Source organism: Rhincodon typus, chromosome 12, assembly GCF_021869965.1.
Source record: "Rhincodon typus isolate 14 chromosome 12, sRhiTyp1.1, whole genome shotgun sequence".
In the NCBI taxonomy this organism is placed as follows: Eukaryota; Metazoa; Chordata; class Chondrichthyes; order Orectolobiformes; family Rhincodontidae; genus Rhincodon; species Rhincodon typus.
The window spans coordinates 56434646-56461314 of record NC_063343.1 but is presented as its reverse complement, the minus strand read 5'-3'; the positions used below and the strand labels follow the sequence as shown (position 1 = coordinate 56461314).

The 26669-nt window shown below is 38.9% G+C and overlaps 1 protein-coding gene across 13 annotated transcripts in view; it reads left to right on the top strand.

The window, feature by feature from the left end:
* hmgxb3 (HMG box domain containing 3) overlaps positions 1-18691 on the top strand; it is a 77379-nt gene extending 58688 nt beyond the window's left edge. For 9 of the 13 annotated variants that reach the window (XM_048603551.1, XM_048603554.1, XM_048603555.1 and 6 more), the window contains 5 exons: positions 976-1195; positions 1693-1826; positions 10559-10678; positions 16886-17095; positions 18144-18691. In XM_048603551.1, the coding sequence (XP_048459508.1) occupies positions 976-1195; positions 1693-1826; positions 10559-10678; positions 16886-17095; positions 18144-18590 (1131 nt within the window). In that variant the 3' untranslated portion in view covers positions 18591-18691. Of the gene's footprint in view, positions 1-975; positions 1196-1692; positions 1827-10558; positions 10679-14787; positions 15792-16885; positions 17096-18143 lie in introns of those variants that run through there. The other 4 variants (XM_048603560.1, XM_048603562.1, XM_048603563.1 and 1 more) reach the window with 4 other exon arrangements.
* Positions 18692-26669: the final 7978 nt, after the last annotated feature.

Genomic DNA, 26669 nt, shown 5'->3' with positions numbered 1-26669 from the left:
ATAATTGTTGTAATCATTCAGGGGATACGGACACCACTGGCTGGGCCGGCATTTTTTGCTTTGTCCCTAGTTACCCTTGAGAAAGTGGTAGTGGGCTGCTATCTTTAAATGCTGCAGTCCATTTGATGTAGGTAGTCCCACAATGCCGTTAAGGAGGGTGATCTAGGATTTTGATCCAGTGACACTGAAGAAACAGTGATATATCACTAAGTCAGGATGGTGGGTGGCTTGGAGGGGATCTTGCAGGTGGTACAATTCCCATGTATCTGCTGCCCTTGTCCTTCAAGATGGTAGTGGTCATGCAAGAACATTAACACAGTGTGAAAAGACCATAAGATATTGGAGCAGAAATAGGCCATTCGGCCCGTTGCATCTATTCTGCCATTCAGAGATATTGTGGCTGAATTTATAATCCTTTCCCCATAACCTATGATTCCTTTACTCATTAAAAATCTGTCTGTCTCAGCCTTCACTATACCTAACTGCCCAACCCCTACAGCTGTCTATAGTAAGTAATTCCACAGATTCACTGCCCTCAAAAGAAATTCGTTCTCATCTCTATCCTAACTGGTGACCCCCTAATGGAGGCATGCACTATATTGCGTGCCCTCTCACTTGTTAACCATGTTTTTGCCTTTCCTAAAGTTTTTTTTATCTTGTACAAATCCAAACCTAAATATGTAGGTAAGTAGTCAAAGTGTTAACATTGGTCTGTTCACAACTAAGATGAATCCTCTAACCATCCAATATCCACAGGTAGGATTGATGTTCTGCATTGGGACTGTAGCTGCTATTTTGTATACCCCTTTTAACTTCCTAGCCATGATTTGAAATCACCACCACCCCTTCCCCCACCCCCACCCAGGTGATGGATGTTAAGTTGACATGTTTAGAATGCACATGACATTAACCAATTGTGTACCTTTTGTCTTTTCATTTATATTTCTCATTTTCCTTTTCTAACATCTTTTCTAGTTTACATGGCCTGACTTTCCTACCTCAGATGAAGTAAACGTGGAGGATTTTTGGTCCACAATGGAGAATGAAGCCATAGAGCAAGCAGTATTTCCATCCAGTATCCCTATCACAAAATTTGATGCATCCATAATTGCTCCATTTATACCACCACTCCTGAGGGCACCTGTTGTAGTTAATAGTGAGAAAGATAAAAACCCTCAACCACAGCCAGTTGCTGGTAAGACACACTTGCCTTGTAGATTTAAATTTGGCCTTTCTTCACAGGTCTCCAGCCTTGATGAAGGACAACATGAAGGCACTGACCAAAGGCACAAGGATTTCCTGATAACTTTTTTCTGAATTGTAACAAAGCAAAAACTACGAATTAGTCATTGTTAGTCAAAGAATTAGTCATAGTATATTCCAGACATTTCATTTTGGTTAATACTTTGTATACTGACTAACTAACAATGAATTATTGCTAGATAATTGATATATGATTATGCTATAATATTATGCATTAGCTGTGAGGCATTCAGAGGACCTCACTATTCATTGGATACTTTGCAGCATTAATATGGTTTCAACAAGGATGCTAATAACGATTTATCCTTGAGAAAAGTACTAAAAGTGGAAATGTTATTTTAAATATAGATCTTTAATTTCATTTACGTCATTTGGAGACCTTCTTAATTGATCTGCCATAAATTATATGCCCGCTCTTCTTTTCAACAGGAAATCCAAGAATGCTGGTAAGATTGTTGCACGATGGAGTTTTCAAACCAGAGGAGCTCAACTCCTACAGTGAAGATGAAATAAAAAACTTGCTAATGTCATGTGATATCCCATTTCACCCCAATGACTCCAAGGTAAGTTATCTGTACACAAAAAAAGGTGAACCTAGAAAATTCAGCATATGAGGCTCAATTCTACCTACCAGTCGCATTCCCTGCAATTCATTTGCTTCTCACTGTAGTCTTTTTATTAACTCAAATTAGTACCTTTGTTCTCCATGCAGATAAGGGAATCTGTACAATTTAATGTAGAATATTTTAGCTGATTGATTAATTAGTGCACTCAAGGTGAATCCCTTAAGTAGGATCAATCCCTTTTAAGAGGGCACAATCATATTACAGGCGTTTTTCAACCAAACTACTTATGCTGACACTGTGCTGTACCAGAGGAATAACCACTGAGAACTGACATTTTGACTAATTGCCTGACTTATTCTTTAAACTTCAGCATATCATCCTTACCATTTTTATCATTTGGCTGGGTGATGGCGTAGTGGTATTTTCACTAGACTATTAATCCAGAGACCCAGATTATGGAATTGTAATTCAATAATAATCTGGAAATAAGATTTTAATGATGACCATGAAACAGTTGTCAGGGGAAAACCCACCTGGTTCACTAATCCTCTTCAGGGGAGGAAACCTACCATCCTTACCTGGCCTACATGTGAATCCAGACCCAGAGCAATGTGATTGATTCTTACCTGCCCTCTGGGCAATTAGGGATGTGCAATGCTGGTCTAGCCAGTGACATTGATATCCATGAATGAGGAAAAAAAATTGGGCAGTGGGAGGAATATTTCTCCTTTTGGAATAATAGTACTGCAAAACTTGATGTGGTCATTGTTTAGAGATTTATTTAAAATATATGTGCAGATCTTGAAAGATAGTTTTATTGCTGGGTGAAATCCCAGGTATTTTAGGGGAAATTTTTCCATTCTTTCTTTCAGTTTCAAAAGATGAACATTGAAGTGAAAATTAGAGGATGAAAAATCAAGATAAATTTAGGGAAGAGACTCTTTCAATCAGATTTTTAGTTTAATCATAAACCTCAAAAAAAAAATGCAAGAGACTAACTGGATTAAATTGCCAACCCATAATTTTTGACTCTATAGCTGCCACTTTGCAGACCTGAATAGTATTCTGAAAGCCATGTAATTTCCCATAACCTTGTAATATTCTGATGCTATTTTAACAGCAAAATATATGGTTAGCTTTTGTGGGTGGATTTTGTGCTGGAATACGTTGACTACTTAAAACTAACGGTGAATGAAAGCTCACCACCAATGTATTTTGAAGCACAATTTTTCTTTTAAAGCTTGACTGAAATCTAAAAGCATTTGTGCTAAAATCTAATTTAGTAGAAATAAAACAAAAACCACAAGAGACACTCCACAGGTCTGGCAGCATCTGTGGATAGTGAAACAGTTAATCATTCTTCAGAACTGATGCTGCCAGAACTGCAAAGTTTCTCCAGCACTTTGTTTTTATGTCACAGTTTGAGATCCACAGTGTTTTGCTTCTGTTTAATTTAGAAGTTGTACATGAATGATATATTGTATGCGGTGTATCCATTTTGTTACTAAGACTTTGTTTTTTAACTTGTTAGTGGGATGTAGATGTCACTGGCTAGGTCAGACTTTTCTTGTCCAAACCTAATTGACAACTGGAGAAGTGGTAGTGAGCTTCCTTTTGAACTGCTAAATTCTGTGAGGTGTAGGAATACCCTGAGCACTGTCAGAACAGGATTCCCAAAGTTTTGATCCAGCAACAGTGAAGAAGTGGAGATTTTGTTCCAAATCAGGACAGTGCGAGAGCATGAGGTTAATGTTTCCTATGCATTTGCTGCTCTAGTTCTTCTAGATAGTAAGAGATCACAGCTTTGGGAAGTGCTGTAGAAGGAACCTCAATGAGTTATTTGTGTAGTTTGTAGATTGTACACACTGTGGTTGCTGTACTTTTATGTTTAAGGGCATGATGGATGGGGGACCAATGAAACAGGCTGCTTTGCTTTGTCCTGGATGGTGTCAAACTTATTGTGTGTTGTTGGAGCTGCTTCTCTAAGCAAGCGAGAAGTATTCCATCATATTTCTGACTTTGGAAGTTACTGATTAAGAACTCGTGGCCTCTGATCTTCTCTTGTAGGCACAGTATTTGTATGGCTGGTTTAATTCAGTTTCTTGTTGGCAGTCAGAAGATTTTGTTATTCATCACATAATCATAGGATGTTTCAGTTTACTTCTCTAAATTTAACAAAAATTAGTTTTCACCAATTAACCACCTGAAACCTGGTGAATGTTACTTTAAACTTATTTGAAAGGAAACCCAACTTTCAGCAACCTCCATAAAATCTGTAAATGACCATCGAAAACAGTATTGCAGTCAAACATATTAGTTTTGAATGTTCGAAGTACCCACATGGACTGCATGTATTCAAGAAGGCAATTCCCCAACAGCTGCTTTAGGAGATTTGCGAACGGACAGTAAATATTTACCTTGCCATTTTGCCCATATCGTGTGAACAAATAAAAAAATGTACTCCTTGCCCTTTTATAGTACTCAAATCTTTTTCACATCTAAAGAATTTATGTTTTAATTTCTGGTCTTCAGTATCTGATGATCTCTCCTTTGAGTCTTTGTACATGTAAACTTCAGCTTTCTCAGCTTCAGATAACTCTTTGTGGTTTCAACTGAACAATTCTGGTCTGAAACTTAAGGATAAACTCCTTACGCTGACGTAACCCATTTCTTAATTGGTTTAAACTGTCTTAGTTCTTCAGCCAAAATTACATCACACATGAAGTTTCAACCATGACTTCTGCAAACCAATGCCAAAAGGGCTTTCCAAACCAGAGCTTATGGGTGTTGCCCCAAGACAAAAAAAAAATCTTCTAATTGAAACCTAATCCAAAGAGTTTTCTGTGCTGCTTGTAAAATTCTCTCAATGTAAACAAAGTTCTCTTTAGACTCCAAGAATTACCTCTCTCATTATTGCTTTACAAAAGAAACCACCTTGGCTGTAAGAATGCTTATAAGATAATAATTGAACACCTAGACCCTCAGATGAAAACCTCCATGCCACTCGTTAAAGTCCAAACTGTGAAATAAACGATACTTATATTTATATGAATCTAACATCTTGTATCACACTATCTGCCTTATCTCTTTCCCCCTTGAATATCTTGAAATCTTCAATCAAATCACCCACTGACCTTCTGAATTTTGGGTGTTCATCCCTAGTTTGTGATATCTCCTCTCATAATGCAACTTTTGGAGTCCAGGTATTGTTCTAGTAAAGCTACTATGTGTTCTGGTTGAGATCAGATAGAGAAGGAAACTCATTAAGCCAATTTTTGTTCAATATTTCTTATTCTGAAGCGTAATATGCATGCCTAACCAAGTAAAATTAATCGTGGCACTATCCCAGTAAATTGAAAAAGGGCTCTCTGAGCAATTTAGTTTTGCTTTAGTTTCTACACAGAGCGAGGTTTACAGATTATTCTGTTCAGATGAACCTGATGAGAATTAGTTTCTTTGCAAAATCTTCGTATGTGAAATAAAAACTGCAATAAAGCCTTGCTATTATACCATATAATTATAATCCAAATGTTAACTTTTTCATTTCAGAATCATCTATGAGTGAGGTTATTGCCTGAGATTCAATAAGAGAATTTGCTAAAATTGCTGAGAAGCAATAGATTAGAATAAAGTAACATTTCTGTCCAAAAAAATTGCTTTTAGTTCAAAATTAACCAGGATAATTTTCTAACTAATTAATATTCTCAAGTATGATCAGAAGTTGAATGGGATAATTAATTAAATACTATTATTTGGCATTTGAATTTAACTATCAGACTAAAAACTTCCTTGTTCATGTCCATTTCAAATTGTCCGATTTGGCATCCAAACAACTCAAAAGAATTTTGTATGGTTTTTTGAGTATGAAGAAGAGATTTAAGCTGGACTGTTGCCTCCCCAAACTGTTCCAGTGTGTTGTGAACTTCAACTGTGACCCATGTAATCCAGCAAGCACTTCACATCTGTGTGATGAAGATTGCCAAAAGGTTCAAGTTGTTAACCAGTGTCAGATTTCACATTAGCAATCTACAATGAATTCTGCAAGGAAAACATCATTCTCAAAAAAGCAGTGACAAATGCAGAACCTCCGTCTGTCTGCCCAGTAGTTATCTACCGAAAGGCCACTATAGATTTAGATGTAGTGTTGAGGGTTAACGTATGCCTTGTTGCCACCACCTATTTTCTATCATGTCTTTATACACAGTGGCTCGGTGGTTAACACTGTTGTCTTATAGCACCAGGGACTCTGGTTCAGTTCTATTCTCGGGTGACTGTCTATGTGGAGTTTGCATTTATTCCCTGTGTCTGCATGGGTTTCCTCTAAGTACTCCAGTTTCCTCCCATAATACCAAGATGTGCAGGGTAGGTGGCTTGGCCATGATAAATGTGGAGTCATAGGGATAGGGTAGGGGGTGGGTCTGGGCAGGATGCTCTTCAGTGGGTTGGTGTGGACTCAATGGGCCAAGTGGCCTGCTTCCACACTGTAGGGATTCTATTCCATTCTGTTCTATTCTAACCAGACCCATGTAGCTTGAGCTCTTCCTCTGCCTGTTCGCGTGTGCATTTGTTTGCCACTCAGGATCTGATTCTATAAATCTATTTCAACTTTTGGTCTTTAATTTTAAATTATTTTCTCCTTACTTCTCCTAAACCCACTCCTATTCTCATTCCTCCTTTCACTACTCCACTCTTGTGTACTCTGACATTCCAGTTGTCCTCCCTTAGCACTGACTCATCACAAGCAGCAACTCAATTGCCCTGTCCTACACCCATTGTCATTTCTTCAGCCCAGTGCTTCAATTGTGGCTTAACTTTGTTAGCCTTCTTCCCGTCTAACTCACTTTTCCAACTGTTGACTCTGTGGACTCTACCAGCAGGTAAGCTCTCAACATCCAACCATACATTTCACTCAAGTTTATGTATTCATTTGTGAACAAGGCCCGTGCCATTCGTTAACTTGTTGTGGATGAATGCATTGACATTAGTAAAAATTTGACTGAGCTGTGATGATACATCTGCCCTAATTGAAGCTTTCCTGCCTAGCTATATCATCCACTCCTTTCCCAGTCAAGACCATTACCGTGCCCATAACGTCATCAGCATAGGAAAAACTTCTTACCCATGTATTTGTAGCCAGAGAATCACCTGCCAGAGAATCACCTGCCTTGTCTTCCTGCTCCCACACCATTGGCATTGATGTCTCCCAAGGAAATGTCTTTAAACTCCCCTTGTTTTTCACTCAAATGCTGCATCTCAGTGACGTTACCTGAAAGCACACTGTTAGTTTTCACATGTACGTTAATGGCCCCAGCTGTACCTCATGATAATTTCTCTTGACTCCTGTTCTGTTGATAAATTATCAGAATCTCCAAAATATTGGAAATACTATTTTCAATATTGTTTTAAATTCTGTTCCCTGGCTACTGACTCCATCCCTCTCCCTGCCATTACTCTTCAGAATAAAATTATCTGTTCACAATATTTGGTCCAGAAATTAACATTGGACTTTCAATTCAAGCCATCACTACAACTGTTTATTGCCACCATTGCAACTTCAAATTCTATCAGTTTATCTGCAATTGAAATCCTTCTTTGTACCTTTGTACCTTTGTTACCTCTGGACTCGATTAATGCAACACACGTATAGCAGGTCTCCCATATTCTACCTTCTGTAAACTTGATGTCTTCCAAAACATTGCTGCTTGTGTCTTGCAGCAAGGCATGATTCCAGTTTGCCCCGAAGATCACTGACCTACTTTGACTCCCAGTCAAACAATGCCTTCTTCATCAAGTAATTTGTCCTTGCTTTCAAGTCTCTTCATGGCCTCATCAATGCCTTTTTCTGTAAACACCTCCAGCCCCACAATCCTCAGGTATTTGCACTTCTAGATTTTCTGTAGATCCTCAGTTTTAATTGCTCCTGCACTTGTGTTTGTACCTCAAGTTACTAATGTTCTGAGCTCAGGACTAAAGGTAGTCTTCACGTATTCTGCATTCTGAAAACCTCAACTTTTAAGTAGAGTATTCAGAATGTTAAGAATTGAGTTGGGTCTTTACAGCATTTCCCGAGCAGAGAGGAAAAAAAATTACTTGTACCAGTACCTTGTAAGTTGAAATACAGTATTTTTAATGGCCACATTATCCCTACACTGGTAGATGAAGAAAACTGTTAAAATAGAGAAATACATATAGTTAAAAAGTGGAGCGTCCAGAAGTGGACCCCCACAGCACTGCTATCCCTGGTCTCTACTGGGTCACCTTTGGTCATCAGGCTCCAGGTCACTTGATGTTCCATTGCACTGGATGGTGGCATCTTTTTGATGATCTGCAGCACCCCGTCTTGTTTGCAGTTAACATTTCTGTGGTCCACTTGGGCTGCCAGCCCTTGGCGCATGGTCTCTCTCTTTCCCAACAGTGATCAGGACCATGGGCTTGACCGGCAGAGCACGGCTCTCAGCCCAAGGGGTAACAATGGGTTTTATCTGGGTTGGGAGCAGAGAGTCATGGTTGTCCTGATCTAACAGAATTTACTGACTGCCTGCATTTTCTGATCACCTATAGGATGCAGTCTGCCACCAAGGCACTGCACTTGCACCAGCAGTCTCTGAGGAGGAGGGGAGTGCTGCCAAGTTAGGTCATGCCCAGCCTCCTCCTGGCTGTGGGGAAAGGCAGCGTTCACAGACAGCCCAGGTGGGCAGTTCTGTCATTTCCAAAAGGATCCTTGGAGGAATGGAGGTCTTTTTGGGTTGCTGTCTAGTCATAACTGTGTCGAGATGAGGATGGGGGAGTGGATGCTTGGATGGCCTTGGACTAGCAGGTGGTGGCTTCCTTGGCAGACCTGGAGCAGTGTTGTCGAATAAGGAGAGGCTGCAAGTCAGGAGACTGGGCACTGGTAGTAGCCTCAAATCTGGAGGAGAGTACGGATATGACAAAATTATGCCAATTGTGTTAGTTACTGTACTACAGGTGTTAACATTAAAACTAATCTAATGACATTTGATAAGGTTTTCAGTTACAATAACTAGCTCCTTTTAAAGTGAAATAATACAAAACGAGGCAATATCAAGGAGCGTGGACAGGGTGTTTAGAAAGCAGCTATGGATGATAATGGAATAGTTTAGGTTAGATGGGCTTCAGATTGGTTTCACAGGTCGGCGCAACATCGAGGGCAGAAGGGCCTGTACTGCGCTGTAATGTTCTATGTTCTATATATTTCCCTTAGTTGAAAGGTCAGTAACAAGGGGACATAATTTTAAGGTGAAGGGCAGGAAGTGTCGAGGAGATTTGAGGAAAAAGCTTTGCACCCAGATGGTGGCGGAAATCTGGAACTTACTGCCTGAGACCATAGTTGAGGCAGGAAATCTGGCAATCTTTTTTAAAAAAGTACTTAGATGAGCACTTAAAACATGATAACATTCAAGACCACATGCTAGAATGTGGGGCGAGTTTTGTTTTTGGAGTAAACTTAATTGGACAAAGTGCCTCTTCTGTACTGTATGATTCTCTGAAACATTGACTTTCAGTACCCTCCTCATACCTTTCTACCACACTTTCCTCATTTAAAAGGCTTTGTGTAACCTACTAATTATCTAACCTCCTATCTCCTATGTAGAACGGTGCCATACTTTTATAATACACCATTGAAGTGCTTTGAACCATTTATGTTAAAGGTGCTATAAAAATATGAGCAGATATTAATGCTGTTCTGTATTCTACAGGAATGGAGTGGTGGAGATTGAATGCAGTGTGTTATATAGAGCATATGTTATAGGCCTTGGTGTACGATACCTGTTTTGTGTTAGTGAAACCTTCTGTGAAGCATAACTGCAAGCATGTTTTATCTTACCCAAATTCTAGGTTTGTATAATTGGCACATTGCATTGGAAGTTGTGTGGCCATTTGAATTTTCTGTTTGTGACAGATTTTGTTTTAGGCTTCTGACAAGCATTTTTCCATCAATAGCAGTAGCAGTTCTGTAGTTTCTTTCACTGCTCCCCATTACCTGATGTGTAAATGTTCTGTCCTTTGTAAAAGTGAAGCCATACAGAGCTGACGATGCTGCCTTCCTGCTCCTACGACGCTGCTTGGCCTGCTGTGTTCATCCAGCTCTGCACCTTGTTGTCTGCAAAATTAATAGCATTTTTGCTACATAAGCTTGATTTGGCTAGGCCAGACACTTAGTCATATAGCACGGAAACAGACCCTTCCGTCCAACTTGTCCATGCCAACCAGCTGTCCTAAACTGAACTAGTCCCATTTGCTTGCGTTTGGTCCATATTCTCTCTCAAACTTTCGTATTCATGTACTGTCTAAATGTCTTTTAATGTTGTAATTGTACTCACTTCTACCACTTCCTCTGGCAGCTCGCTCATTTAGCTATAATCGTTGTAGTTAATTAAGACATTAACGATCAAGGTCCTAGCTATCAAGTGATCTGCTGAGTGGTGTGTCAGTGGGGATTGATCTTAATTTTTACAATTTCAATGGAAACAAATTCCGGCAAGAGACAATGGAGAAAATTTGGGAAACAACACGTTTTTTCCGTCATGCTCGCAATTAACAAACAGCTTTGATTTAAAAGTACACCAGAAAAGAGCCTCAAAAATAGATGTTTTCTGGCTGCTTGCCAAAATGTTTTCAAAATATAGCTTGTCTCATTGCCAAAACAAACAACTAATAAATATGCTTTGACTACTCTTTGTCATATTTGCCTGATACATATTTTGCAGGAACATCTGTGTTCTTCATTATTCGCTTTATATTCCTATGTGCTAGATGGATCAACTGCACAGGTCCAACCTCCATGTGATGTGACAGGAGGAAAAGTTTATAAGTTGTGTTTGCATCAGGTAAGGAAGATGTAGAAAAAAGTAAATATTACTGTGTAATTGAAATATAGTTATTAAAATAGCTTCTAGGTGTTGCCTTTTATTTAACTCTCACTCATCCATTTTAAACCTGTCAGCTTTGAACATTACAACCATCATCTCCTCCATTTAACACTGTCCCAATTAACAGTTATGCTTGTCTGTGTCACAGGTAATGAGCTATCTTTATGTAGAATGGAAGATGGTCCTTTCAGTTGTGGAGGAGAGACACTGTTGCACTGTGATAGGAACTTTAAACGTGTTGATGTGTCATATGCTTTTGACAAATTATGGTGTTGTAAAAAAAAAAATCAGAGGCATCTGTGGATTCAGTTTTAGTGGATATTACTGTCTTGTTGCATTCACAAATTCATTCCAAAAGAAAATGTATCTGTTCCAGGTTTTGAAGTGTTGGATGTACAAGTCAAGAGCTAATGTGTATATTTAACATTTTAATAAGCCTTTAGACGGAGTATTGTGTGTGATAGTATGCACACTCTCTTGTGAGGAGGATCTAATTATTAGGAACAATGTAGGAATTGAAGGCATAGTTTGAATTAGGAATGAGGTTCTGCTGAAGGAATTTGAGGTGCTGCAATCCAAATTAACAAACACCATTTTAAATGTAATGATTTCTGGATTATTACCTAAATCATTCAAACATTGGCAGGCTCAAACAGATCAAAATATTTGATGTGCAGCTTGGAAAGTTGAGTAGAAACAAGGGTTTCAACTGATAGGGAAGTGGCATTAATACTGGGAAAAGAAAGCTTGTTGTTCTGGGTGGGTTTCATTTCAACTGGACTAGGGGTAGTAGTTCTAATTTGCAACTTTTTTTTTAAAAGAAGACTTACTTTACATGAACAAGAATAAGCCATATAGTCCTTCAAACCTATTTCATCATTCAGTGAAATCATGGCTCAGTTTAGCTTAATTTCACGTAATCTCCTTTGCTCCACATCCCTTCAGGGAAATTTATAAATCTAAAGAGAAAAGCTAACACAGTTGAGCAATATAACAATTTGAGTAAAAGTGGGTAGACTGTGATAGCATAGATCATGCCTCAACAGTGAATAAAGTCAAATAAGGGGGAAAATGATTTAAGAAATAAAATTAATGTTGCGTAAAGCATTCAAACTAGATAGAGAAAGTCTTCATCCAAGTAAAGACAAATAGGTTTGAACTAATAGCCACAATGGATTGGTGTATGGTACCAAGGCTAAGAACTGACTATTCCAGAGTAATGGATGTTCAGAAAAGACAGATAGCAGGCATATTCTTGTTAATAAAGTGTGGAAAACAGACAGTAGCTTGCAGAATCAGGAAGTAGCATCAATCTGGGTTGAGTTAAAGAAGAGGGGCAAAAAACACTGGTGGCAATCATTTATTGATCCCTAACAGTTATTGTCAACTGTAAAGCGGGAAATTCAAGGTGTGAGTAACCGAGATAATGAAGTGATCATAGGGAACTTTAATTTTTATAAAGATTGAAATTGGCAAATAACTTGGAAGAAGAGAACATGGAATGCAGTTGAAACAGTTTCCTTGTGGCAATTCATTGTCAAACCAACTAAGCGACAGGCAATTTTATGTCTTGTCTTGTATGAAGCAGGGTTAATTAGTAAAGGATCCATTGGGAAGTCATGAGCAATTTTAATAAGTTAGTATTTCACATTAAATTTAAAAGTGACATTCTTAAGTCTGAAAATGAAGTATCAAACTTTAATAATGCTATTACATAGGTATGAGGGAAGAGTTGGGTGAAGTTCTTTAAATCTATAATGAACAAGTCACACTTTGAGGGTGGGATGTTTACAATATTTTCTTCAACTATTTTAAAGTTTAATTCCAATTTTCCTTTGCTGAAACACGCAAAACTCCAAGTAATCTCCTTTCATGTCTGTACCAGTCCTGCTCTTGGACTTATTCCCAAAGGTGTGTTCATGTGGATTGATTTTTATTTTCTCTTTGCCCCTCTTCCCAGCTGGAGAAATGAGTCAACTTCACCTAATTGCACCAAGTTCTGGAATAAGCCCGAATCCATGGCACAGTATGAAACAATTTCCTGCGGATCTAGGAATAAGAGTAGGCCATTCAGCCCTTTAACCTGTTCCACTATTCAGTGAAATGATGGCTGATCTGTGGCCTAATTCCATATACCTGCTTTGGTCCATACCCCTTCAAATCTTAACAGATTTAAAAGAAACTACTGATTTTGCATCCATTGCCATTTGTGGAAGTGAGCTCTAAGCATCTACCACCCTTTATGTTGAGAAACTGGCAATGAGGTACAGGTCTCTGTCCATAGGTGCTACCCTACCAACTGATTATTTCCAGCATCTTCTATTTTTATTTCAAGTTTTCAGCCTCTGCAGTATTTTGCTTTCCCACAAGATTTGCATGTTGTCTGAATGCCCCCTTTTCTTGGTTAGTCCAAATGCCATTTCCTTAACAACACAGTACTGAGTTTCTTTGGTGAGGTAAATGGGAGTGGCACTGGATGGGTATCACACTAGTTCTTCTCATTCTGCCTTTGCCTTAATGAAGTATATAGTTGGTAAAGAGCATCTCTGAGACAGCTGCGACTTGGAAAATCATTTTACATTGCATTCTCAGATTATTGCTTTGCTGTTTGTCTTGATGCATCAGCAGCATCTAAGTATGTATACTGCAGTGTGTAAAAGGTTTTTGAGTTGTGATCTAAATTTCAGGCCAACTTTAGCTCAGCAACCCAGCATTCCAACATTCCAGGTCTGCTCTATTTAAACTGTTTACTGTGGGGTATTAATGAAAAGCTATGTGACTGCCTTCTACGGGAATTTGCTTTAATTAAAAAGGCTTTTTTTCTTCTATGATTAATAATTATAATTCTAGCATTTAAAATGCAAATGCAAAAAGTTTGTGTGGTACGATTGAATTTAAGTGAAATCACAATGGCTTCTTTGACAGTATGTGTACACCATTTAGGTCAATGGAAGTGCATGGTTAATGAAGTCTAAATTCACCCTGTTTCACAGTAATGATCAATTGAAGGTATATTGTCTTGGCTACTTTTACAGAAACATGTTTAGAAATTATAATTGGGCAGCCGAGGATTATTATGGGCTCTTTTGTGTCTTAAAATTTACTAAAATAAAAATGACAAAATCCCAGAAGTGTACATTGGGAAATAGAACAGACGGAAGGTTCTAAATGTTTTTAAACAAACCAAACTGATTGATCATCAGTGTTAAGGACTGAGTGTGCTTTAAGGGGCTCCTTGCATATGTCACTTTGGCGCTATCATATTCTTTAGAAAAATCAGGATATTTACTTAATTTTTAGAGACTTAAAGCTGGGCAAGCAAAGAAACTTCAGTTTTATTTGTATCAATTACTAAAAAATGTTTCAACATTTTTCAAAATTCTAATGAACTGTTGGCTATTATCTGCTGGAAGATGGAATTCAAAAGTGAAGACAATTGCAACAAATCCTGCTCCAATTGAAAATTCTGAGAGAATATTTTATTTGGTTAAAAACATCAAGTGGTACGGATAAAAGGCAGATAAATGAATTTGAGTTACAGCCATGATCGGCTTGAATGATAGGTTAAACTTGAGGGCAGTATGGCCCTTATACTTTTGATCCTACTGGATGCGACAGCAGCAGAGGCTACGTCAATGAGGACCAGTTTTTCCCCTGAGCCTCCCTGTTATGTCCCCATCTTGCAGAAGTTACTAAGATTTGTAAGCCTGCCTCAGCCTTATAGAAACCTAATTTAATTGTATGTATTTTAAAAAGCCCATTCAAGTTTTTTTAGGTTTTAGATTTTTATTCTGATGTGTACAGGGGTACAATGAAAAGTGTATGATTTTCGCCACACAGTGCCACCTTGGGTACCAAAGTGCCTAGGTATTAAAAAAAAGCCAGGTACAAAGTAATAAGAGAAATGAGAGTTTAAAAGTTAAGCATTATTTCATAGAATTACAGAAAAACAAAGAAATAGGTTACAGTTTACATTAAAGTCTTTCGTAGTTTAATCTAGGAAAATAAAGGAATAAGCTAAAAGCGCAACAATCTTTGAATCCTCTGTTTATCTTGCTGTCTTTGAGACCTCGGCTGTCTGTTCTCAAAACAACCGCCACAGATACTGTTGCTGCTGAAACTGCCATCTCTCCGTTCTTGCCCCGGTGCCTCGGGAACATGCCCAGGCAGGATCCACTCACACCGAGCCAAGACACCGCCATAAGCCGCCAAGAGACCAACTGACATACTGCCGAGAAACCAGGCCTGGGACCCGCCACGAGATGCCAAGAGGCCAGGCTGACAGCCAGCACGAGCTGTCAAAAGACCAGGCCTGGGACCCACCTCAAGCCGCCGGGAGACCGGGCCCGGAGCCACTGAGAGACCAAAGGGGGCAAAAGAGGGAAAGAAACACAAGGAGCGGAGGAGCTCCAGTTGGAGCAGCCCACTCCGCTGCCATCTCGACTGGAAATGTGGCTTCGTAAGAACACTTTCTTGATTCCTGAGCTATTTTCTTTAAAGCATCTTCCAATACGTGAGCTTCTTTGGGATAAGTACCTCAGGGAGTTCACATTTTAGTCCTGTAACAACAAAATGATAATTAAAAGTTCTCTCATTTTGGCCTTACGTTGAGTGATTTCTTTCAATAAAATTACTATTAAATCTTCCTTTTAAAACACAGTGGAAATCTGTCCTATTTATCTTGTAGAAATAGAATTGGGTTCCAACACCTACAGTAAGGGAGTACTAAAACCTGTTCTTCAAATTCAAACCTAGTTGTATGAATGCTATATAGAATTATTTTTCTGTATTGTAATACCTGTAATTTTTAACCTACATTGCTCTGTTTCGTTTTATGAAAGTTAAAGAGATAACATACTTGCATTTATGTAGAGCCTTTCATATCTACAAGATGTTTTCATACCCTTCACAGCCAACGCTTTAAAATTACTCACAAGCACAGATGGCAGTCAATTTGCAAATAGCAAGCTTTCAAAAACAGCAAAATTTGGGTCAGTGTTTTTATGGTTTGCTTTGAGGGGTAAATGTTGAATCATAGAATCCTTACAGTGTGAAAACAGGCCCTTCGGCCCAGCAAGTCCACACCGGCCCTGAGAGCTTTCCCCTATAACCCACCTAATCTACACATCCCTGAACACTACGGGCAATTTAGCACGGCCAATCCACCTAGCCTGCACATCTTTGGATTATGGGAGGAAACCGGAGCACCCGGAGGAAACCCACGCAGACACACGGAGAATGTGCAAACTCCACACAGGCAAGTCACCTGAGGGTGGAATCAAACCCGGGTCTCTGGCGCTGTGAGGCAGCAGTGGTAACCACTGAGTCACATTATTGAGTTTGCATGCTGACAAGAAAATTTAGAGAAATTCCTGGTGGTGTTCAGATAGAGCGAAGAGATGTTTTTAACACCATCTTTTTAGATCACTGGCATTTGGTTTAACACCTGACACATTGAAGGCAATTTCAAATTACTACAGCTGTGGTTCAGTTTAAATTTTGTGCTGTAGTCCTGTAGTGTAACTGACAACTTAGGACCTTCTGAGTCTTCTGGTATACTGGTCAACATTTGACTGCCAGCAAACATTACTAAAACAGATAATAGAAGTCAGCATTTAGTTGTTTCCCATCCCTAATTGCCTTTTAAATTAGTGACCTTCTGTGCCATTGAAGGAAGCAGTGAAGAGAGAACCACATTCCTTTGGGTCTGAAATCATATGTAGGCCGTACCTGCTACGGATGGCAGATTTTCTTCCTGAGAGGACATTAGAACCCATGAGTTTTTACAGTAGTTAATTGCCACCATCACTGATACGAGCTTTATGATGTAGATCTGTTAATTGAAGTCAGATTTCATCAGCTGCCATGGAGAGATTTGAATCTGTTTCTCTACAGCATTGGCCTGGGCCTTTGGATTACAAGCCCAGTGACATTATTAAGCTGCTACTTCCCATTTATTAATGTTTAAAAATAGATGTTTTATATCTGTACAACAGTGGCTGCAATTCAGTAGAATTTCCTCAGCTGTATGCTGCATTGGGATACTTCGAGGTTGTAAAAGGTGCAGGTCCTTCATTTTTTTTTACTCCATCTTACAAATTGCTGAATCAAGCATCGCTGTCAATCACTTCATGTAAAATAAATTTTATCAAATTTTGTGATTAGGTTGTTTGTGGATCCAAGTATCTTGTGAGAAGAGAATCTGCACGTGACCATGTTGACCTGTTGGTATCTTCGCGCTATTGGCCTCCAGTGTATGTGGTTGATATGGCTCCATATGTTGCATTAAATGCAGATGTGCGGTATCCTGAAATTGCTGGACAAATATGGGGACATAAACAAGGCTGTTTTTCAGATCCACTGGAACCCCCAAAGGTTTGTATTGTATTTATGTACTACTAAAATTATTTGCAAGTTAATGCATTTTATGTACACATTGCCTGAAAACTAGTGGATTATGTTTCTTTCACTTTTTTTGTTTATAATTTGCATTTAAGCAGTTTCTAAACCAAAAATACCACTGGTTTTGCTTTGCATTCATTAGCCAGTTAGTATGAATTATGACTTATTTTTACCATACATTGTTGTTTTTAATTTTTTTCCCATGGATTATTTTCCAATATCTAACTCAGTTCATCAATTTAATCTCTTTGGTCACAACCCACTCTTTAACTGGCCTCATGATTGTCTGCTTTCTTCATCCAACTACTATCAACTCCGCTTATGCTAGATACTCACACTAAACTCCTCTTTTAAATCCATTAAACACATCTTTGATCAAACTTTCAGTAACTTCTTCAGGAATTAATTAGTCTTTTTACTGAAGAGGCTGTTGGAGCTCTGGTTTAACATTCCCTCGCCACCACATTGATGAGTCAGTATAGATCTTGTACTTGAATAGCTAGAATGTTATTTGAACTGATTTGGAGGCAAAATTTGATACCACTGAACCAAGATTGGTTAACATATTTCCTACGTGACTCTATTTGAAAAATCTGTGTGCTTTGAAATCTCTAGAGGATATGAGAGGCACAATGTACACATAAGCTTGTTTGAGTTTCTGTCAGTTCTTCCATTTTTGGCCTTGATTGTCTTGGACACTAAGAAGATTGCAGTACTAATGCATTTCCATATTTTTCTATTCTTTGCAAGGATAATACATTTCGTAGAAATATTGACATAGAAACAAGAATCATTCGAAAGCCACTCATTGACCAATTCAGGTTTCGGAGCTACAAAGCAGTATTGCAAACTAAAGTTGCTAATCATTTCCCAAATACCCACATGATTGATTCCATTTTTATTCTACTTGTATGTTTTCTTTCATTCTGCTTTTCAGAAGGTAATAGATAACGAAGTAGGCATATTAGAGCCCATTGGTGAATATTCTGCTAGTGGATCTAATATTGGATTCCTTTTCCAGCATGTGTCCTGTCCGGAGCTACTTGATCAACACTATGCTATGGATGTATCGCTAACAGAGAATAACATTCAACATCCTATCACCAAGTCCAGTGCTCGCAGAATTGTATGCCATGATACAGACCAGAGCACAGGAAAGAACACAACAGCCAGACACCATTCTATCAGTCTTTGCAGTGAACTAGAACCATACAGTGATGCACTCGAATCTATTCCAGACAGCAAGGTGCAAAATGTGCGGCAAAAGTCCATCACTTTTGAAAATGCCACTTACTATTTTCTATATAATCGTTTGGTTGACTTCCTCACCAGCAGAGACATTGTAAACCAACAGATCAATGAAGTGTTGCAGAGCTGTCAACCTGGAGAGGTGGTGATAAGGGATAGCTTGTACAGACTGGGAATAGCACACCTTAACACGGAGAGTGAAACTGAGGAGCTTGCATAACAACTGATCCTTAAAAAGAGTTATGGGAAATAATTTGCCAAGTAATGTATTTATTCAGTGCTTCTATTTAATTAAAAATATTGTGTTTGTGATTTCTTAAACCGTTTTGTTTCAAATCCTGTCAGTGATCATGGGTTGGGGAGGGATGGTTAGCTTTGATTTGGGTTCTGCCTGAGACTAAGTTACCACAGAACATTTGCTATTGGTAAAAAGAAACATGCTGCAGAATGTTTTTTGAATGTTTTCATACATTTCTGCACGAAACATGTTTGCGATGGAGTGAACCCTAACCACCCGTCACAGGCATATTTCCAAAATGTAAATGAAACATTTACAATAAACTGCAGAATTTCCTCTCATATTTTAATGCAGTCATCCCCTGCTCCAATTCAGTCTTGCAATGGAACATAAACTCTACTTTCACGGGCCATCACATGGATTGGGATTCGCACGATTTTATACGGTACAAAATTATCCTTATCAGCCATCCTGTAAATATGGCTGTGTAGCCATTTGCTCACCTTAAATGTTTGATGCAGAAATAGAGCACATGAAAGTTAACCTAGAATGTAGTGATGAACATGGGATCAAATCATTTTCTGTTGTTTATTGCACAAACTCGCAAGTGAGCCAAAGACTATTGGCTTCAGAACTGGGGAAAAAAAAGTCCAGTCTACCTTCAGTTACCATGGAAAGGCAATGTATATAACTTTTCACACCCTTGCTATGCAGTGACTATCTGAGTGGTATTTTTAACCCTGGAATCGCGTGAGTCCAAATAGAATTCTGTATTTACACAATTGAGCAGTGTTGTGTGTGAACTTGTGCCTATGAAATACTAGGTATGTAGGTCCTGTGTCCCAGTGACTGGATGATTGAATCAAACATATTCCTACAGGCTGTACTGAACCACCCCAGACTTGCAAAGCCCAAAACAAAGTGTCTGCTTTTAAATGTAATTCTACAATTGTGTCACCCTCACTAAGCAAATCTGAATACACTAACAGCCACAGTAACAATCAACTTAAGACAATCAGTTGAATTCATAATATGGCTCATTTATGTTTACTAGAAGCAAAATACATTCATACTCAGGTACCTGTTCTCTGCAAACAAAAGGGATATGTTCAAGCTTTGCACCTTTTTTGATTTGTCTCCAGAATGGAGAACCTATCGTTCCTGTTCATTTCTCCTTGGCAACACCTGAGAGTTGAATTTTGTATTTATCTTGAATGCAAGACAAAAGGTTTCGTGGTGTCTCTTCCAGCGATAGTCAACATCTGTACTATCGGGTGATTTTTTTTTTTGTTATTTGTTTTTGCTTGTGTGCTCATTCATTTGAGCAGCGATGATTCTAGTAAATAGAAGTGTTTCCCTTTTTGAGTATTTAGAATCAACATCAAGAATGAGAGATCCACAGGAATGCTGCCCTGTGTCTTGACGACTGTGCCCAAGTCTTTAAATGATTGTGCCCTTGATGATTTTCCATATGAGTACAATAGGCTTACTTCTGTGATTTACGAAGGATGATTTATTCGGTGAGTTATAGAAATCCCTAATAAACTATCAGTTTTCAACATATTGGTAGCTTTCCTTATTAAGGATTACTGATGGGTTGGATTGCAGAAAGTATTGCGTTAAGATGTTACATGCTTTCTTTCAATAAATGTAAAACCAAACCTGTAAATTAATGCACACACTAGTTAGATAATTTATCCTGCATTAGGTATCTTCAGTATCTAGGATTCTGGGACCATCTGAAAAAAATGTTTTAAAAGCACTTTCCCTTCCCAGCTATCCTTGAACTGTTTGATTGCAATGTGAGATTATATGGCATTATCTTTACGTTGTAAATTAAAATTCATTTTCAGACACATGAAGTCTCATTGGAGGTATCTGCATGATGTGTTCTTCTTGCGTGATAAGTTAACCAGTTGAGCACCTCAGTTGTGCCATCCAAAAAATAGGGTAGTGGCGTAATCTGTCTCTGAAATGTCTGTTATTTATCATACCAAGATTTTGAAGCATTCAGCATATTAATTGGGGGAGGCAGCGGGGGCATGGTTGGTAGTGCTGTAGATTTTGGTAGCTCATAGGGTTGGGTCATCAATTCCTGGGAGGGACATAGAGCAGAGAGTGTGGCACTCGCCTTGGGGGAGGAAGATTGAGAAGTCCGTGAGCACCCTGAGTTGAAATAAAGAGTACAAACAAAATAATGACATCACAGGAAAGCGTAATTTGCTTGGTGGGTGAGTAACCACTCTTCGTTAGTATGTGTAAAAAGCTAGGGGCAAATTAGTGGTTAGCACTGCTGCTTCACAGTGCCAGGGACCCGGGTTCAATTCCACCCTTGGGCAACTATTTATGTGGAGTTTGCGCATTCTCCCCGTGTCTGCGTGGGTTTCTGCTGGGTGGTCTGGTTTCCTCCCACAGCCCAAAGATGTGTAGGTTAGGTGGATTGGCCAGGCTAAATTGCCCTGTAGAATCCAGGGATGTGTAAACTCGATGGATTAGCCATGTTTCATGTGGGTTTGGCTGGGATATTCTTTGGAGGATCGGTGAGACTTAAGAATGGCCTCTGCATTGAGGGGATTCTGAGTTAGAAATAGCCCTCAAATAGCTATCTTGTTCATTATTAAGGGTCACTAGCAGAAGGAAAGCAGCAAAGCATGAAGTTAAGTGGTAAAATTCTGTTGTATTAAAGTTTAAATGCATATACTTAGTGGTAGTGAGGAAAAACATGCAACAAAATGTTTGTCAGTTAGTTGGTTAATTCAAGCACAATAAGGATTGCAGATAGCTTGCAGCTGAAGTATGTGGGAGCTTGTGGGCAACATTCTCAAACCGTAACTATCGTGGATGACAATCTTCATCTCGTCAGTAAGTTGGAGTTTGAGTTGCAGTCTGTGCAACACACGGCTGGGAATGTCGGGAGAGCAGTAGGTTACTTAGACAGTGGTTCCAGAATGCAGTCACACTCGTTTTGATTAAGGTTTGGGTTAGCATAACAAGTCTGATTGGTTATTAGTCAGGAACAGGCGGGTGTGAATGAATGAGCTGTTAAGAGGATGAAGAAGGTAGGGTTGCAGGGGACTCGGTGAATTGTTCAGCAGACTTAAGATTCTTAAAGCTTGCTTAGGTGAGAGCAGGAGCTGCAGGGTGGACGAGCAGACTGTCACATTCCACCATGGTACAGGAAGGAGGCCGGGGTAATAAAGGACAGTACAATCAAGTGGATAGAGTTCTCCGCAGCCAAGAATCAGACAGCTGTGTTGCCTACACAGTGCCAAGATTCTGGACATCTGCATGGGGGCTGGAGAGGAGCTTGCAGAGAGGGAGGGAGGATTCAGTCATGATCCACAAGGTAATAATGACATACTTTATCTCTATTATTACCTGAGCTAAAAGCAAGTTGACACAGGGTGAATAAGCAAGTGACATGAATTTGTGGCTTCCAGGTTGATGTAAGAGAAATGGGTTTCAATTCATGGGACACCAGCACCAATACCAGAGAAAGTGGGAACTGCCGGATTGGAACATTCTTCACCTGAACTATGCAGGACCAACATTGTGATTAATTGCATAACTAGGGTAGTGGAGGGGACTTTAAGTTGTGGCAGGGAGCAAATAATGTTAGCGAAGATTTGGTTGACCAAAGGGAAGCACTAGGGTAGTACAACAAAGTAGCAGCTTGGAAGAACCAGGTCATTCAGACCATTAATTATACACATTCTGCTGATCATCAATGTTTATTGTGGATTTCCTTTCTTCTAACTGATCCTGTCCAAACCTCTGGTGAAAGAAATGAGCAATTTTATATCACTGGTTTGAAAATGCAAAATAGTTTCCTATCTTACAGTTAAAATGTGAAGTACTGAACATGTAAAAACCAGATTACAAATATAATTTTTATTTTAAAAATGTTCCGTGGTTAAAAAAAATCTAATACACATCTTAAAACACAGTATAACATTGAGCCAGCAATAAATATACAATTATTTTGTCCTTGATAAAGTAAATTTGTGTTTAATACATATGTTCACAGCTTCTGTATCGAAAATTACCCATAGTGTAACCAAAAACATTTCATGGAAATTAATTTTCCTGTGTGACTATGTATGGAGTGATACGGCTTGTACCTTGTGCTCGATTTTAATGTGGCATTAATGACATCAACCTAACTATAGGCAATGTTATTAATGATTACATATCCCTAGACTGAGATATCATTAAATTGGTTGAATAGTTGCATTATAAAATTATTTTAACGGTTGCTCAATAGTTTGAATTAGCACATCAGAATCTTCCTAGCGTGATGCTGGAAGATAATAGAATGCAGAGTATTAACCACTGACCATCATGGTGTGCGGTCATTAAATAATTAAAAAGATCACCTTTCCCTCCTGTTATCCTTACCTCTCCTGATTTGTCTTTGCTGAATAACAGTTCCATGGGCCATGGTTGCCACCTCTTATCTTCTGCAAGTAATTGCTATTGATGCACAAGCTTTGGTGAGTATTGTCATATGATGGAACTACTAAAGTGATTTGACAATGAGCAAGACCAATGTTATTGCCCCCCAAAATTCTAGCTTTGTGACCATGCAGCAAAGTTGGCTGAATTTCACAATTTAAAAAAAACCTATCCATATTCTGCCCTCCTATCCATAATATTAATGTTATCTAACCACCCCCAAGTAATCGTGCAACTATCCACTGACCCCTGTGTAATAATGTTACCAAAAGTTTGCAAAAGAGCTAAGTTAATCAAGCTCTTTAAAATACTGCCTGTGACAGAAAACATCACTGGAAAAATTATATCCAACCTCATTTTTTCAGTCTCATTGGGATCCACTCATTTTTAAACACACAGTCCCACGCAGTGCATGATTTTAGAGCAGCAGTTCTTACTTTTTGGGTTCAGTCAGGCTGCGAGAAAAATGTCAAGATGAATAGCCTTCTCCTATATGGGTATCTTGTGTTTTTCTAAGGTAGTTAACTGAAGAAGTGACCAACAAAGAAAAGAACACAATGGTAAGCATACAAATTAACGACTGGAATTGCTTTAAATATACCGAATATGTAGGAGGGTTAGTATTCAAATTTAAGACAATTAGCAGAAGAGCCACAAGATTTTTTTTTCTATAATCTGGCTCTGCCTGAAAGGATGGTGGAAGCAGACACTCAGTAGTGATTTTTCAGATGAGAATCTATCTATAAAGAACAGGAGAAATTTTGAGGACTGGGGAAAGCATTGAATTTAATCATATACTGTTGTTCTTTCAAGGGACTGACACAGCTATCAAGGGAAAATGATCCAGTCTGTGGGATTGTGCACTAAAATAGATGAGTCAGCAGGTGAAGGGGAAGGTCACTTGTGGTGTCTGTGTTTTATCCTCTAACTGTGATTTCTGATCTTATGGTAAAGGCACTTGGAAAGTGGGCAGGCAGAGAGGTTGCTGAATTAATGAACACTTAAAGAAGCTAACAAAGCAAGTCAAATTCATATCCCAGTTTTTTTTTTTATTTCCCAGCTGAAAAGAATGCCTTTAAAGTGCAAGAGGAAAGTACATCACTTGGAATTCATTTAAATTATGGACTTTGAAATTTTAAAAGTGTGCAAAATAGTAATGACTCGTGTTGTAATGCTGTGTCATTTAGTCAAAATTCAGGACTTTATTGCAGGCAATCCTGACAAAAAAAAAAATTTGGCATTCAATGGGAGGACATTATGACTGATTTCTCCAGATACACCTGCTGTGAATGTTTGTCCTTGCTTTTCCGTACATGGGGCTATTGCAGGAAGATGTGCATCAAATGCCAGGTAGTTCTCTGGTGGAAGAGAAGATCATGAAAAGTCAAGAGTGTGTCTGTTGTATATAAACTCAACCATTGTTTCATGGATATTGGACGAGATTTAATGCAGCTGAGAAATAAGAGGCTGAATTTTACCTTTGTTGATGGGAAACAGAAGACCAGACAGTATCCAAGGCCAAACCCACGCATTGACAAGTTAGAGATCTTTCAGCTTGAGAGGAGCAGCAGGTTGTGATCAAAGGCAAGTCAGAGACAGTGTAGTTTAAAATGGAAGTGCCCCTTCTCTAATGTTTTAAAGTCATTTATTTAAAAATAGATTCAGCAGCTATACCAATACTGTGGGGTTACCTTCTTGTGCAATTCTGTCTATAGGGCTGCCTCTGCCTACTTCAGATCACCCTTTCAAATAACCTCAATTAATGACCCTATGTGGGTAGATAGCTCTGGTAGCCTCAATCCCACCTCTTCAGAAATAGCCTAGAGACAGAACGGAATTGGGGAACTTGCACGCCGAGTAGAGCTCATTTTTGATACCACCTGCCTCCCATCCTAGAATAATTCGAAATGGAAAACAGGCAGACATCCTTCACAACAGCGACATCACCCTTCAAGAACTTTTTTTAAAATCTGATGGCTACAGATAGTATGCAAGTTTAAATGTCTGAGCATATTTGTAGAACGTAACATACTATTTAGCATGGCTTATCTACTTTCATGCTAATAAAGTGATTGATTCCATGAATTGTTCCAAGTTAATGGAATCTCCAAATTAATTTAGCAGAAACTGCCAGTGGCATTGAAGTGTTTAGCAGCTACACAAGCGCATGGTGCTGGAGGTAGTATATAAGCATGGATAGCGGATTGGCTAACGAATAGATTTTTGGGATATTGGAAAAGGATTGCGATAAGGGGTCATTTTCAGAATGGCAATCTATACCTCATGGAGTGCCAAAGCAGTTGGTGCTTGGGCCACAATTATGTACAATATATATTAATGACCTGGATGAGGAAAGTGGATGTACTAGAGCCAAGTTTGCAGATGGTAGAAAAATAGATGGCAAGGCAAGTGGCGAGGATAGAGTATACAGAAGGATTATATACAAGTTATGTGAGTGGGCATAAACTTGGCAAGCGGAAAATAAACTGGGAAAATGTGAGTTTATGAGTTTTGGCAGGAAGGACAGAGTAGTTAAATAAAATGCAGAAAGCTACAGCATAAAGTGATTTGGGAGTTCTTGTGCATTAATCGCTTAGCAGGTAATAGGGAAGGGAAATGGAACATTGGTTTTTATTTCAAAGGGAATGGAGTATAAAAGTAAAGAGATCTTGCTTAAAGTCCAAGGTGCTAGTTAGACCTTAGCTAGGATTTTGTGTGCAGTTTGGCTCCCTTACCTAAGGAAAGATATGCTGGAATAGGAAATAGTCCATAAAAAGACTTACTATGGTTTCCGATTTACAACATCTGCAGCTCTTTTGGTTTTTATTTTTATGTTGATCCCAGGTATAGAAGGATTTTCTTATGAGAGAAGGTTGGATAGGTTGGACCGTACTGATTGGGTTTAGAAGGGCGAGAGGTGACCCAGTTTAGAAATATAATATTCTTTGGAGGCTCGATCATGTAGATGTGAAAAGGTTGTTTCCTGGGAGAGTCTAGAATCAGGGCATATCTCAGAGTAAGGGATCATCCATTTAAGACAGAAATAAAGAGGAATTTCTTCTGTCAGACAGTGGAATTCTTTGCCACAAAAGGCTATCGAGTAAATTCATGGCTGCAATAGATAGATTTTTAATCCATAAGGGAATCAAGAGTTACAGAGAAAAGACAGAAAAGTGGACCCTTCCTCAGAACTGGTGGTTGCTGGGAAAACATTGGTTTATGTGCAGAAAATAGGGAGGGGAATGGGGTGGGGAGTAAACGATATGATAGAGCCAAAAGAGAGAGAAGAGCAGTTGGATAGACAAAGGAGTTGATAACAATCTGACTGGAAGGGTGAATAGTTGTTAATGGGGACTGTTAGTGACTAACAATAGGTAGAGTGTAATGGCAGGCTGTGTGATAACAAGGCTGGTGTGTGGGCTAGGACATGGGAGAGTTAGGCCCTAAAATGATAAAACTCGATATTGAGTCCAGAGGGTTGCAGAATGTTCTATTTTCTGCTCAAAAAAAGACCCTGAGCTACCTGTTGCCTGCCACCTTAACACACCACCCTGTTCTCTGGCCAACATCTCTGTCTCAGGCTTGCTGCAGTGTTCCAGCGAAGCT